The sequence below is a fragment of the Moschus berezovskii genome, chromosome 12 (assembly GCF_049115385.1).
Source record: "Moschus berezovskii isolate FMDL1 chromosome 12, NW_MosBer_1.0, whole genome shotgun sequence".
In the NCBI taxonomy this organism is placed as follows: domain Eukaryota; kingdom Metazoa; phylum Chordata; class Mammalia; order Artiodactyla; family Moschidae; genus Moschus; species Moschus berezovskii.
The window spans coordinates 83,122,837-83,139,481 of NC_142471.1; the positions used below are offsets into that span (position 1 = coordinate 83,122,837).

The following is a 16,645-nucleotide window of genomic DNA, read 5'->3' on the forward strand; positions in this document are numbered from 1 at the left end:
ACATTACTACTGCATCCCATCAGGGCCTAAAAGCTGCTGATGGCATTGACTTCGAGAAACTCCCACTCAATGGTACAGCAGCACCCAACAATCGGCTTGGCAGGGGCCCCCCTCACTAAATGACACGTTAAGCGTAATTACTGGTAGACATTGTAAATAAACAGGATTGGAAGTGAAAATTGTACCAAGTGCATAAGACACAATCTGACACATTGGAAGTGGCAGCCTTAATTGAGAGTTTCTTTGACTGCTCAAGATCATTTCAACTGCATTTCTCAGAGGACAGTGATTATAACTGTGGAGACAGACGGCATAATGGTATCAGCACTGCTGACAGAGCAGTGAATTAAATTGTATCTGCTGCTGTGTGAAAGCCTTGATGAGAGGTACAGATGCCGTAGTGGTCTTATCATTATAACACAATGGTCATGTTGTCATCAACCTTTCTGGCTCCAATTGAAAAGAAATGATTGTGTGTTGAAGCTCTCCCCCACCCCCCCACAGCACCCCCCCTTCTCCTCTTCTATCTCTTGTTCTGAATAGAACCAATTTTCAGAGAGCTATGAAATCACGCAATAGGTCCTAAAATGCAGCTGCTTGGCATACAAACGGGTCCCCATTAAACTGGAATCACACACAATATGTGTTTATGCCAGAAGAACAAATAGAAGCTGAACACAGGCCAAGTTTATTCACACACACAAAGACCATGTAGCTCTTCATCAATATAATTGCCTTTTATATTGTAGTTTAAATAATAGGCTCTATTATTTCCTTAAAGTCCTAATATTCCTGGCATTTTATCACTATGTTTACAAGGTAGGTTCTTCAAAACTGTGAAGGAAAGAGAAAAGAAACCCACACAATTTTTACAACATCAAATATTACTTCAAATTTTTAGCCTTAACTACTTGACACCTTCTACCACAATCTGGTATTTCTAACTATCATAACAAAAACATAAACACTCTGCATTTTTCATAGGAGTTTGACTTTTTATTCAATAATATTCTTGCTCATGGAAGAGTAAGGAAAATCATTCCACACTAGAAAGGTTTAGCCCCCAGTAAAGAGAGAGAAAGGAAAAAAACAACACTTATTTTCTAAACATTTTGTAAAAAGTTGCCCTGTAACTTAACTTGATAAACTTAGCTGGGCAACGCTCGTCCACATTTTCTCCAGTTCCGATACAGTATACTCCATCAGGTAGGTTTTTATTTCTTCTTATAAGAGGGAACAGTGGAAAACTTAAACTGTGTTTTAATTTTCAGTTTAAAAAAGTATCCCAATGCTAAGCTGACACCACAGAAACCTATTTACAAACTTTCTAGATCCAAAAGAAAGGAGTGTATTTCAAAGGGCATCTATCTATATCTTTACAAAGGATGATCCAATTTCCAAAACCAAAAGTCAGGTCACCTGACATGAAACAAATTATTTTTTTTGTGGCACTGTGTGGCATGTGGGATCCTTGTCCCTCAACCAGGGATCAAACCAGTGTCCCCTGCAGTAGAAGTATGGAGTCTTAACCAATGGACTGCCAGGGAAGTCCCAGAAATTTTTTTTTTAATATATAAATTTATTTACTTTCAAATGATAAAAACTTTTTAAAACTTTAATTGTTCATTTAATGATTTGCCGATAGCACTAAATTCAGGCTTTCCTCATAATATCCACAATCCATGACCCAGTGCTATACCTAAAACACCTATAATTTGGATGACAAAAAGGTTTAAAAAAGAAAAAAGATGAACTTTAAATAAAGTGACCCTACTGCCGTTATGTTTTTAAAAAACCCTAGTATTTTAGAAATACATACTGAAATATTGACAGATCAAATGATATGATGACTGGAATTAGTTTCAAAATAACCTGAGGTCAGTGAGAATAGGTGTATGGATGTACAGAGAAGGAAGACTGGACACAAACTGACAAATTTTGAAGCTGTGTGGTAGGTACGTGGGGGAGCAGTTCATCATATATTTTTTACTTTTGTACAAGCTTGACACTTTTCATAATAAACGTTTTTCTTAATGACTCTGAGAATTCAGAAGTATAACCTAAAAGAGTATCAACTGCTGCTTCCATCAGTCTAGTCGAATTAGCAAAGTCTGTCCCTCCTGTTCTATGACCCCAAAACATTCTCATATACTTGCCATCATAGAATGTATCACACTGTAGGGGCACTGGGGTTCTTTTAATTTGCTTTGTCTTCCACTGAGTGAGCATCAGGGCAGAAAAATTCTTCATTCATGGCTGACTCTCTTGCACCCAGCACAATGCTGTGTACAAAGTAGGTATTCATGTCTGTGTGTGTCTGATGACTGAAAAACTGTCTCAGGCCTAAGTTCACATGTGAACACCCCTTTCATAGGAATGTTCCCTGTAGCACAGAATGGCTTAGGAAACAACCACTATCACCGTTTATTGGGCCAACAATGTGTCTATTGTGTGCTTAGCCCTTTATATGTGTCCGCTCAAAGATCCTCATGACAATCTTACGAGGTAGGTAGTACCATAGCAGTTTTTGTATTTGAGAACACCGAGGCCTGGAGAAGTTAAGGAACATATCCCAGATTACGGAGTTCTAACTGGTAAAGGCCAGCCAAAGCTATGTCTAGAGGACTCCAATTTTCTATGTTCTTTTCTAATTGCTCACATTTAAAAGTGCCACCCCAACCACGGTGCTGCTTCCTGACCAAAATTCCTCTCCATTCAGCCCATTCTCAGCAATCTTTAGATGCAGGATATCTCTAACGTATACGTAGCAAACATATCATGAATTCTCCTGCAGTATCGGATTACTTGGAAAGGTTTCCATGTAGTGAGAAAATAATCATGAAAGCTATCAGGTATGCAGGTAATTGGTAGGCCCTAAAAGAGAGCAAAGGATCTAATACTGAGTGGCCTAAAAGCCATGAAGGAACTTCACTCTTACTTCCATCTGTCTTTCCAGGGAACATGGCGTTGCTCAACAGTGGTGTACTTTGTCCAGAGACACAAGAGACAAACTTGGGAAGAGCTGGCAGAGGGCCAAGAATCACAGGGAAATATGGGCAAAACCAGCTAGGAAAAGTATGCCAGGCTAGGAAGAGTTGATCCCGACAGTCTAACAAAGCTTTTTCTCACCCTCTTTTGGCTGTTCTTCCTACACTAAAGAGAACTAGAACTAGTAGGAAAACAATAGAGGGAGGCAGATTTCAATTTTGTACCAAATGAAAACTTACCCTGGTGCTGTCCAAAGGTGGAGACTGTGTCCCGAAACTAATTCATGGAGGCTAAATGATATGAACGCTCAGTACTGAAGGGCAGTCAAGCCCTGGATGGCACAGTAAATGAGATGATGGGAGTAGCAACAACTAGTACTTGTTGAGTGCAGTGCCAGGCACTGTGTTCAGCACTTTTTACATGTGTTATCTCATTTAATCCTCAAACAGCCTACAAGGTACGGTCATTTATTTCCCTTTTACTAGTGCAGAAATTAATCACTCGGGGCATACAGGGATTCACAGCAAATGGTACTTTTCACTGGTGAAAACCGCCTCATTCCCTTCCAAATCTGAATTGCTAACCTCTGTTCTAAAGTCATGAACCATTTATCTCAGGCACAGTTTCTTAACAGATAAAGTTTTCTTAGTTTTCATTTCCTGTTTTTTTGAGTCTGAGTGAAGAGTCAATACTCTGTCTTCCTGCCATCCAAACTTAAACTAGGCTGATGCAGGAAAGGTAAAACCTGAATGAATACAATAATAAAGGTGAATTCTTTCAGGCTCTGAGTTGTTCATAAAGAGAAATGCAAATTTTTTTAACTATCAAAGATATTTAGAGGAAGAGAAAGGGAAAAGAGAAATGGTAGATGAAAGCAAAATTCACATGTTACTCTAAAGGTAATTATTTTCTTTTTAGATTCTACAGATAAGGATGTCACAGAGGCGATCCTAAGATGGCAGAGGAATAGGATGAGGAGACCACTTTCTCCCCCACAAATTCATCAAAAGAACATTTGAATGCTGAGTAAATTCCACAAAACAACTTCTGAATTCTGGCAGAGGATATCAGGCACCCAGAAAAGCAGCCCATTGTCTTCGAAAGGAGATGGAGAAGTCTTGAGGCTACTGTAAGAATAAGATTGAAAACCAGAGGCAGGAGGCTTAAGTCTAAACCCTGAGAATACCAGAGAACTCTGACATCCAGGGAACATTAATCAATAGGAGCTCATCAAATGCCTCCATACCTACACTGAAACCAAGCACCACCCAAAGGCCAACAAGTTCCAGAGCAAGACATACTATGCAAATTCTCTAGCAACACAGGAACATAGCCCTGAAATTCAATATACAGCCTGCCCAAAGTCACACCAAACCCACTGACATCTCATAACTCATTACTGGACACTTCATTGCACTCCAGAGAGAAGAAATCCAGCTCCACACACCAGAACACTGACACAAGCTTCCCTAACCAGGAAACCCTGACAAGTCACCCGTCCAACCGCACCCACAGCAAGGAAACTCCACAATAAAGGGAATTCCACAAATTGCCAGAATACGGAAAGGCCACCCCAAACACAGCAATATAAACAAGATGAAAAGGCAAAGAAATACCCAGCAGGTAAAGGAACAGGATAAATGCCCACCAAACCAAACAAAAGAGGAAGAGATAGGGAATCTACCTGAATAGTGAAAATGATCCAAAATCTTGAAAACAAAATGGAGTTACAGATAAATAGCCTGGAGAAAAGGATTGAGAAGATGCAAGAAAGGTTTAACAAGGACCTAGAAGAAATAAAAAAGAGTCAATATATAATGAATAACGCAATAAATGAGATCAAAAACACTCTGGAGGGAACCAACAGTAGAATAACGGAGGCAGAAGACAGGATAAGTGAGGTAGAAGATAGAATGGTAGAAATAAATGAAACAGAGAGGAAAAAAGAAAAACGAATTAAAAGAAATGAGGACAATCTCAGAGACCTCTGGGACAATGTTAAACGCCCCAACATTAGAATCATAGGAGTCCCAGAAGAAGATGACAAAAATAAAGACCATGAGAAAATACTTGAGGCGATAACAGTTGAAAACTTCCCTAAAATGGGGAAGGAAATAATCACTCAAGTCCAAGAAAACCAGAAAGTCCCAAACAGGATAAACCCAAGGCGAAACACCTCAAGACATATTAATCAAATTAACAAAGATCAAACACAAAGAACAAATATTAAAAGCAGCAAGGGAAAAACAACAAATAACATACAAGGGGATTCCCATAAGGATAACAACTGATCTTTCAATAGAAACTTTTCAGGGCAGGAGGGAATGGCAAGACATACTTAAAGTGATGAAAGAAAATAACCTACAGCCCAGATTACTGTACCCAGCAAGGATCTCATTCAAATAAGAAGGAGAAATCAAAAGCTTTACAGACAAGCAAAAGCTGAGAGAATTCAGCACCACCAAACCAGCCCTCCAACAAATGCTAAAGGATCTTCTCTAGACAGGAAACACAGAAAGGGTGTATAAACTCGAACCCAAAACAATAAAGAAAATGGCAACGGGATCATACTTATCAATAATTACCTTAAATGTAAACGGGTTGAATGCCCCAACCAAAAGACAAAGGCTGGCTGAATGGATACAAGAACAAGACCCCCATATATGTTGTCTACAAGAGACCCACCTCAAAACAAGGGACACACACAGACTGAAAGTGAAGGGCTGGAAAAAGATATTCCACGCAAATAGAGACCAAAAGAAAGCAGGAGTAGCAATACTCATATCAGATAAGATAGACTTTAAAACAAATGTTGTGAAAAGAGGCAAAGAAGGACACTACATAATGATCAAAGGATCAATCCAAGAAGAAGATATAACAATCATAAATATACACGCATCCAACATAGGAGCACCGCAATATGTAAGGTAAATGCTAACAAGTATGAAAGGGGAAATTAACAATAATACAGTAAGAGTGGGAGACTTTAAAACCCCACTCACACCTATGAAGAGATCAACTAAACAGAAAATTAACAAGGAAACACAAACTTTAAATGATACAATGGACCAGTTAGACCTAATAAATCTCTATAGGACATTTCACCCCAAAACAATGAATTTCACCTTTTTCTCAAGCACACATGGAAACTTCTCCAGGATAGATCACATCCTGGGCCATAAATCTAGCCTTGGTAAATTCAAAAAAACTGAAATCATTCCAAGCATTTTTTCTGACCACAATATAGGAAGATTAGATCTCAATTACAGGAGAAAAACTATTAAAAATTCCAACATATGGAGGCTGAACAACATGCTGCTGAATAACCAACAAATCATAGAAGAAATCAAAATATGCATAGAAATGAATGAAAATGAAAACACAACAACCCAAAACCTGTGGGACACTGTAAAAGCGGTGCTAAGGGGCAGGTTCATAGCAATACAGGCATACCTCAAGAAACAAGAAAAAAGTCAACTAAATTGGGGACGACGGAGAATGAGATGGCTGGATGGCATCACCGACTCTGTGGACATGAGTTTGAGTGTACTCCGGGAGTTGGTGATGGACAGGGAGGCCTGGCGTGCTGTGATTCATGGGGTCGCGGAGAGTCGGACACGACTGAGCGACTGAACTGAACTGAACTGACTGACACCTAAAGCAACTAGAAAAGGAAGAAATGAAGATCCCCAGGGTTAGTAGAAGGAAAGAAATCTTAAAAATTAGGGCAGAAATAAATGCAAAAGAAACAAGAGACCATAGCAAAAATCAACAAAGCCAAAAGCTGGTTCTTTGAGAAGATAAATAAAATTGACAAACCATTAGCCAGACTTATCAAGAAACAAAGGGAGAAAAATCAAATCAATAAAATTAGAAATGAAAATGGAGAGATCACAACAGACAACACAGAAATACAAAGGATCATAAGAGACTACTATCAGGAACTATATGCCAATAAAGTGGACAACTTGGAAGAAATGGACAAATTCTTAGAAAAGTACAACTTTCCAAAATTGAACCAGGAAGAAATCTCTTAACAGACCCATCACAAGCACAGAAATTGAAACTGTAATCAGAAATCTTCCAACAAACAAAGGCCCAGGTCCAGACGGCTTCACAGCTGAATTCTACCAAAAATTTAGAGAAAAGCTAACACCTATCCTACTCAAATGCTTCCAGAAAATTGCTGAGGAAGGGAAACTGCCAAACTCATTCTATGAGGCCACCATCACCCTAATACCAAAACCTGAAAAAGATGCCACAAAAAAAGAGAACGACAGGCCAATATCACTGATGAACATAGATGCAAAAATCCTCAACAAAATTCTAGCTATCAGAATCCAACAATACATAAATAAGATCATACATCATGACCAAGTGGGCTTTATCCCAGGGATGCAAGGATTCTTTAATATCTGCAAATCAATCAATGTAATACACTACATTAACAAATTGAAAGATAAAAGCCATATGATTATCTCAATAGACACAGAGAAAGCCTTTGACAAAATTCAACATCCATTTATGATAAAAACCCTCCAGAAAGCAGGAAGAGAAGGAACATACCTCAACATAATAAAAGCTATATATGACAAACCCACAGCAAACATTATCCTCAATGGTGAAAAATTGAAAGCATTTCCCCTAAAGTCAGGAAAAAGAAGAGGGTGCCAACTCTCAACACTACTGTCCAACATAGTTTTGGAAGTTTTGGCCACAGCAATCAGAGGAGAAAAATAAATAAAAGAAATCCAGATTGGAAAAGAAGAAGTTAAACTCTCACTGTTTGCAGATGACATGATCCTCTACATAGAAAACCCTTAAGACTCCACCAGAAAATTACTAGAGCTAATCAGTGAATATAGTAAAGTTGCAGGATATAAAATCAACACACAGAAATCCCTTGCATTCCTATATACTAATAATGAGAAGACAGAAAAAGAAATTAAGGAAACAATTTCATTCACCGTTGCAAAGAAAAGAATAAAACACTTAGGAATATATCTACCTAAAGAAACAAAAGACCTATATATAGAAAACTATAAAACACTGGTGAAAGAAATCAAAGAGGACACAAATAGATGGAGAAATATACCATGTTCATGGATCGGAAGAATCAATATAGTGAAAATGAGTATACTACCCAAAGCAATCTACAGATTCAGTGCAATCCCTATCAAGCTACCAATGGTATTTTTCACAGAGCTAGAACAAATAATTTCACAATTTGTATGGAAATACAAAAAACCTCGAATAGCCAAAGCAATCTTGAGAAAGAAGAATGGAACTGGAGGAATCAACCTGCCTGACTTCAGGCTCTACTACAAAGCCACAGTCATCAAGACAGTATGGTATTGGCACAAAGACAGAAATATAGATCAATGGTACAAAATAGAAAGCCCAGAGATAAATCCACACACCTATGGACACCTTATCTTTGACAAAGGGGGCAAGAATATACAATGGAGAAAAGACAATCTCTTTAACAAGTGGTGCTGGGGAAACTGGTCAACCACTTGTAAAAGAATGAAACTAGAACACTTTCTAACACCATACACAAAAATAAACTCAAAATGGATTAAAGATCTAAACGTAAGACCAGAAACTATAAAACTCCTAGAGGAGAATAGGTAAAACACCCTCCAACATAAATCACAGCAGGATCCTCTATGACCCACCTCCCAGAATATTGGAAATAAAAGCAAAAATAAACAAATGGGACCTAATTAAAATTAAAAGCTTCTGCACAACAAAGGAAACTATAAGCAAGGTGAAAAGACAGCCTTCAGAAAGGGAGAAAATAATAGCAAACGAAGCAACAGACAAATAATTCATCTCAAAAATATACAAGCAACTCCTGTAGCTCAATTCCAGAAAAATAAACGACCCAATCAAAAAATGGGCCGAAGAACTAAACAGACATTTCTCCAAAGAAGACATACAGATGGCTAACAAACACATGAAAAGTTGCTCAACATCACTCATTATCAGAGAAATGCAAATCAAAACCACAATGAGGCACCATCTCACGCCAGTCAGAATGGCTGCTATCCAAAAGTCTACAAGCAATAAATGCTGGAGAGGGTGTGGAGAAAAGGGAACCCTCTTACACTGTTGGTGGGAATGCAAACTAGTACAGCCACTATGGAGAACAGTGTGGAGATTCCTTAGAAAACGGGAAATAGAACTGCCATATGACCCAGCAATCCCACTGCTGGGCATACACACCAAGGAAACCAGAATTGAAAAAGACACGTGTACCCCAAGGTTCTTTGCAGCACTGTTTATAATAGCCAGGACATGGAAGCAACCTAGATGTCCATCAGCAGACCAATGGATAAGAAAGCTGTGGTACATATACACAACGGAGTATTACTCAGCCAATAAAAAGAATACATTTGAATCAGTTCTAATGAGGTGGATAAAACTTCAGCCTATTATAAGAGTGAAGTAAGCCAGAAAGAAAAACACCAATACAGTATAATAATGCATATATATGGAATTTAGAAAGATGGTAACGATAACCCTGTATGTGAGACAGCAAAAGAGACACAGATGTATAGAACAGTCTTTGGGACTCTGTGGGAGAGGGCAAGGGTGGGATGATTTGGGAGAATGGCATTGAAACATGTATATTATCATATGTGAAACGAATTGCCAGTCCAGGTTCAAAGAATGATAAAGGATGCTTGGGGCTGGTGCACTGGGATGACCCAGAAGGATGGGATGGGGAGGGAGATGGGAGGGGGGTTCAGGATGGGGAACACATGTACACCCGTGGAGGATTCATGTCAATATATGGCAAAACCAATATAATATTGTAAAGTAATTAGCCTCCAATTAAAGTAAATAAATTTATATTAAATTAAAAAGGATGTCATACAATATCTTTCCTTCTTTGTCTAAAAAAACAAAATTCAAATGAACTTACTTACAAAACAAAAACAGACCCTCACAGACTTAGACAAGGAGCTTTGCCGGTGGGGGGATAGTTAGGGAGTTTGGGATGGACATGTACACACTGCTATGCTTAAATGGACAATCAACAAGGACCTACTGTATAGCACGTGGAACTCTGTTCAATGTTACGTGGCAGTCTGGATACAAGGGGAGTTGGGGGAGAATGGACACACACACACACACATATATATGGTTGTGTCCCTTCGCTGTTAACCTGAAACTATCACAACTGTTAATCAGTTATACTCCAACACAATAAAAATTAAATAAATAAAGTTTAAAATAAAAAGTTTTTTAAAAGACAGAATTTAAAATTTCTTCAAAGGAAAAAAGGTAAGTTGATTTGGTAGAAATTTGCTTCCATTTTCGCATAATGCAAAAGGTAAAATCTCTACTACCTACCAGGACCAAACATTTTATGATAACTCCAATCATAAGAAATTTAACTACTCCCAGCGCACACAGTAGGCCAACCCAATATCAACAGCTAATTCAAATACATTAACTTTCAAAAATGTCAATGGTATAACTCTTTCAGCTGTAACTCCATGTCAGTTTGAGTGTAAGAAATTCCCAATAATCCTCTATTAGGGAAGGAGAAAGTCCCAAACAATTGTCATCCACACATTCACAGATAAAAAAATATTTTCACCTATGGCATACTATGACAGTAAGCCAGTCATAGCATACTGGCCACCAGACAGTTCAGTTCAGTTCAGTTCAGTCGCTCAGTCGTGTCCGACTCTTTGCGACCCCATGAATCACAGCACACCAGGCCTCCCTGTCCATCACCAAATCCCAGAGTTCACTCAAACTCATGTCCATCAAGTCGGTGATGCCATCCAGCCATCTCATTCTCTGTCGTCCCCTTCTCCTCCTGCCCCCAATCCTTCCCAGCATCAGAGTCTTTTCCAGTGAGTCAGCTCGTCGCATGAGGTGGCCAAAGTATTGCAGTTTCAGCTTTAGCATCAGTCCTTCCAATGAACACCCAGGATTGATCTCCTTTAGAATGGACTGGTTGGATCTCCTTGCAGTCCAAGGGACTCTCAAGAGTCTTCTCCAGCACCACAGTTCAAAAGCATCAATTCTTCGGCACTCAGCTTTCTTCACAGTCCAACTCTCACATCCATACATGACCACTGGAAAAACCATAGCCTTGACTAGATGGACCTTGGTTGGCAAAGTAATGTCTCTGCTTTTTAATATGCTATCTAGGTTGGTCATAACTTTCCTTCCAAGGAGTAAGCGTCTTTTAATTTCATGGCTACAATCAACATCCGCAGTGATTTTGGAGCCCAAAAAAATGAAGTCTGACACTGTTTCCACTGTTACCCCATCTATTTCCCATGAAGTGATGGGACCAGTGATAACAACCAAAGACAGGTTATTATCAATAATATCCCCTTTAGGTTTTCCTTGTTACAGCCAGACACCTGAAATAAACTAGCTACTGGAATTTAACTATCCTGCTGCATTTTTATACCTGCTTTACCTCCACTAAGAATAAATGTTGAAATGTTTTGTAGTGTAGTTACCAAGTCAACCCTTCATGATATAATCAAACAACATGACTAATGTGGCATCTGAGAAGGATGGAGAGGCCTTGCTTCCAAGTGGGAGGGTCACTTTCCTGGCTAAAGTCTGGCTTTCCTGTGACATATTCCTCCTGAACCTTCTGAGCATGATCAGATTTGCTCTACTTTAGGGGATAAAGTAATAACAGATTTACATCACATAAAAAAATAACAGCAAAAACTAAGAAATTATAGCTTTTGTGAGACTATCACTTTCCTCGGTGAAAGAGCTATTTCAACCATTCAAATTCTTAAAATGTGTAAGTTCTGTAAACCTAGAATTCCCTTTCTATGAATTAACCTAAGGAACTAATCAGACTATTGTAAAGATGTATGAATTAGAATTCTTATCATGGCATTACAGATAATTCCTAAAAACCAGAAATAATCTATCTGTAACTGAAGAACTGTTTAAATAAATTACGGTACTATCTTATGATAGAATACTATGGATAACACTAAAAACTGATATATTTCTCTACTAACATGCAAAGATGACCATGATATACTATTTACTGAAAAGAGGAGGCTAGGCTGCAAGATTGAGTGCAAAGCATGACAGCATGTTTTGTTGATATATTTCACAGATAAAAGAACAGCAAAGAAAGGCTATAATACACTAATGCCGGCTTTTCTCAGAGTCAAAGTAACAGTTTCTGCTCTTTTAACTGGTCTGCGTAGTAAAAATTTTCATAACAAGTACAAACTGTACTTTATGTATATGTAAATAATATACTTATGAAATGATAATGCTCAATCCATTTCTTTAAAAATCACAATAATGCCAGAGTATTTTTTTTTTTGGCACTTTCTTGGCTGCCCATTACATCAGCAACTAAACACAGAGTTCATGCCTACCCACATAACCCCAAAGCACAGCTGTATGTGTTAGAACAATTCCACCAAAATGCTTACATACTTTTCTGAAATTCCTCCAGTTTCTTAACTGCTTCATCTCGTTCTTGCCTAATTTTGTCACACTGAAACGAAAACAAAACAAAAATGTTAAGTTTGTATCATAAGTTTGGAAAGACAAGAAAGGGTAAATTTATAAACAGTTTTAGGAAAAGAAACAAAAATTAAAAATCTATAACATGAATTAATGATATATCCAGAAAAGACCAAAACTCTAATTCAAAAAGATCCATGCACCCCAGTGTTCACGGCAGCACAACAGTTAAGGCAAGGAGGCAACCTTAAGTGTCCATCAACAGATGAATGGATATAGAAGGTATGTGATATATATATATATATATGCTATGACAAACCTAGACAACATATTAAAAAGAAGAGACATTACTTTGCCAACAAAGGTCCTACTAGTCAAAGCTATGGTTTTTCCAGTGGTCATGTATGGATGTGAGAGTGGGACTATAAAGAAAACTCAGTGCCGAAGAATTGATGCTTTTGAACTGTGGTGTTGGAGACTCTTGAGACTCCCTTGGACTGCAAGGAGATCAAACCAGTCAATCCTAAAGGAGATCAGTCCTGAATATTCATTGGAAGGACTGATACTGATGCTGAAGCTCCAAAACTTTGGCCACCTGATGCAAAGAACTGACTCATTGGAAAACACACTGATGCTGGGCAAGATTGAAGGCAGGAGGAGAAGGTGATGACAGAGGATGAAATGGTTGGATGGCATCACCAACTTGACAGACATGAGTTTGAGCAAGCTCCAGGAGTTGATGTTGGACAGGGAAGCCTGGGTGCTGCAGTCCATGGGGTCACAAAGAGTCAGACACGACTGAGGGACTGAACTGAACTGATATATATATGACCATGTGAATATAGCACAACTTTACATTTTAATTCTACCATGTCAGATAAACACATCTGGGATATGCTTTGGGGGACGAGGGGGGGTTCATACCTCTGGATATATCCACAGTAAGGGAATATTACTCACCCATAAAAGAGAAATAGTGCCACTGCAGCAGTATGGATGGACCTGCTGCTGCTAAGTCGCTTCAGTCGTGTCCGACTCTGTGCGACCCCATAGACGGCAGCCGACCAGGCTCGCCATCCTTGGGATTCTCCAGGCAAGAACACTGGAGTGGGTTGCCATTTCCTTCTCCAATGTGTGAAAGTAAAAAGTGAAAGTGAAGTCGCTCAGTCGTGTCCAACTAGTAGCGATCCCATGGACTGCAGCCCACCAGGCTCCTCTGTCCATGCGATTTTCCAGGCAAGAGTACTGGAGTGGTTTGCCATTGCCTTCTCCTATGGATGGACCTGCTGCTGCTGCTAAGTCACTTCAGTCGTGTCCGACTCTGTGTGACCCCATAGACGGAAGCCCACCAGGCTCCCCCATCCCTGGGATTCTCCAGGCAAGAACACTGGAGTGGGTTGCCATTTCCTTCTCCAATCTGTGAAAGTAAAAAGTGAAAGTGAAGTCGCTCAGTCGTGTCCGACCCTTAGCGACCCCATGGACTACAGCCTACCAGGCTCCTCCATCCATGGGATTTTCTAGGCAATAGTACTGAAGTGGCTTGCCATTGCCTTCTCCGATGGATGGACCTAGAGACTACCATACTAAGTCAGTCAGACAGAGATAAATATATCACTTATATGGGGGATCTGGGCTTTCCAGGTGCCACTAGTGGTAAAGAACCTGCCTGCCAATGCAGGAGACATAAGAGACACAGGTTTGATCCCTGGGTCAGGAAAATCCCCTGCAGGAGGGCATGGCAATTCACTCCAGTATTCTTGCCTGGAGAATCCCATGGACAGAGGAGGCTGGCAAGCTACAGTTCATAGGGTCGCAAAGAGTCAGACACAACTGAAGTGACTAAAAACACACACATACACACACACACACACGGAATCTAAAAAATAATACAAAAAAATTGATTTATTTACAAAATAGAAACAGACACACAGGCATAGAAAACAAACAACTATGGTTACCAAAACAGAGAAGGAGGGAGAAAAATGAGCAGTTTGGGATTAGACAGATACACATGATGGGTTCCCTGGTAGCTCAACTGGTAAAGAATCTGCCTGCAATGCGGGAGACCTGGGTTCAATCCCTGGGTTGGGAAGATCCCCCGGAGGAGGGTATGGCAACCCACTCCAGTATTCTTGCCTGGGAAATCCCCATGGACAGAGGAGTCTGGTCTGGGATCAACCCACGGGATCGCAAAGAGTCAGACACAACTGAGCGACTAAGCACAGCACAGCAAATATAAAATAGATAAAACAACAAGGATTTACTGTTTAGCATAGGGAATTATGGCTTCCCTGATAGCTCAGTGATAAAAGAATTTGCCTGCAATGAAGGAGACACAGGCGACGCGAGTTCGATCCCTATGTCAGGAAGAATCCTCTGGAGAAGGAAATGACAACCCACTCCAATATTCTTGCCTGAGAAATCCCATGGACTGAGGAGCCTAGAAGGCTACATTCCATAAGGTCACAAAGATTCGGACACGACGTAGCAACTAAAGCACTTCAGCAACTAAACCACAACAATCACAACAGGGAATTACATTCAGTATCTTGTAATAATCTATACTGGGAAAGAATACACACAGACAGAATAACGGAATCACTGTGCTCTGTACATGAAATTAACATAATATTATAAATCAACTATAGTTCAATAAAAAAGAAAACATATTTTTAAAGAGAAAAAAAAATACAAAGGGAAAAAAGGCATTAATGGCCACACGGTATTTATAACCACTCACCAGCATGATACTTGTACCATTTGTATCTGGCCAATTTTCTCAGACCTTTTAAGATAATGAGTCACCTTCCTGCTTATTATCTCCTCAGTAACAAACCAATTTAACATCCTTGAGTTAAAATGTATTCATTCTTTAAGAGAATATTTGTGCCTCTTCTCAAGCAGGTATTTTGCTGGCATAGTAAAAAACCCACTCATGCACAGGGCAGATTCCTGAAACTGGGTCCTTTCAACTATCCAGAACCCTGGGGAATATAGGAAGTGATCACTACCTGGCGACAAACTCCTGCTCAATGTCCTATGCCCTCTGTCACTCAAGAAGAAACCATCCTTGTATCCTTAGAATTCTGAATAGAAGAAGGTACAGCAAATTAAAATCAAAACTAAAATCATGGCATCCGGTCCCATCACTTCATGGCAAATAGATGGGAAAACCATGGAAACAATGACAGACTTTATTTTCTTGGGATCCAAAATCACTGCAAATGGTGACTGCCACCATGAAATTAAAAGACACTTGCTCCTTCCCTGGTGGCTCAGAGGTTAAAGCGTCTGCCTCCAATGCGGGAGACCAGGGTTTGATCCCTGGGTTGGGAAGATCCCTGGAGAAGGAAATGGCAACCCACTCCAGTACTCTTGTCTGGAGAATCCCATGGACGGAGGAGCCTGGTAGGCTACAGTCCACTGGGTCGCAAAGAGTCGGACACGACTGAGCAACTTCACTTTCTTTGCTCCTTGGAAGAAAAGCTATGACCAATCTGGACAGCATATTAAAAAGCAGAGACACTACTTTGTGAACAAAGGTCCGTCTAATCAAAGCTGTGGTTTCTCCAGTAGTCATGTATGGATGTGAGAGTTGGACTATAAAGAAGGCTGAGCACCGAAGAATTGATGCTTTTGAACTGTGGTGTTGGAGAAGACCCTTGAGAGTCCCATGGACTGCAAGGAGATACAACCAGTCAATCCTAAACGAAATCAGTCCTGAATATTCACTGGAAGGACTGATGCTGACACCGAAGCTCCAATATTTTGGCCTCCTGATGTGAAAAACTGACTCACTGGAAAACGAGTGGAATGTTAGGTATTTTAAAAATTCATTAATACCTTCAGGGCCAGTTTAGACATGTCCATTGAGTCAGTGAAGCTATCTAACCATTTCATCCACTGTTATCCCCTTCTCCTCCTGCTTTCAATCTTTCCCAACATCAGACACATTCATTATGAGCACTGAACTTCACAAAATAGGAAGTATAACACATTTTAGGAAGATTTTCATCAAAAATGTCTAAAACTTTAAAAAGTGATTTTAGCTGTTAGAATGATAACCAAAATTTTAGTTGTGTGAGAATACTATTACACTATATATAATACAACACAACTTTATATTTTAATTCTACCATGTCAGATAAACATATCTGGGATATGTTTTGGGGGA

At 39.5% G+C, this 16,645-nt stretch overlaps 1 protein-coding gene across 2 annotated transcripts in view; it reads right to left on the reverse strand.

The window, feature by feature from the left end:
• Positions 1–16,645, reverse strand: part of SHTN1 (shootin 1) — a 111,251-nt gene that overhangs the window by 68,164 nt on the left and 26,442 nt on the right. For both annotated transcript variants that reach the window (XM_055424570.2, XM_088842362.1), the window contains one exon: positions 12,442–12,502. In XM_055424570.2, coding sequence (XP_055280545.2) covers positions 12,442–12,502 — 61 coding nt within the window. The remainder of the gene's footprint in view (positions 1–12,441; positions 12,503–16,645) is intronic.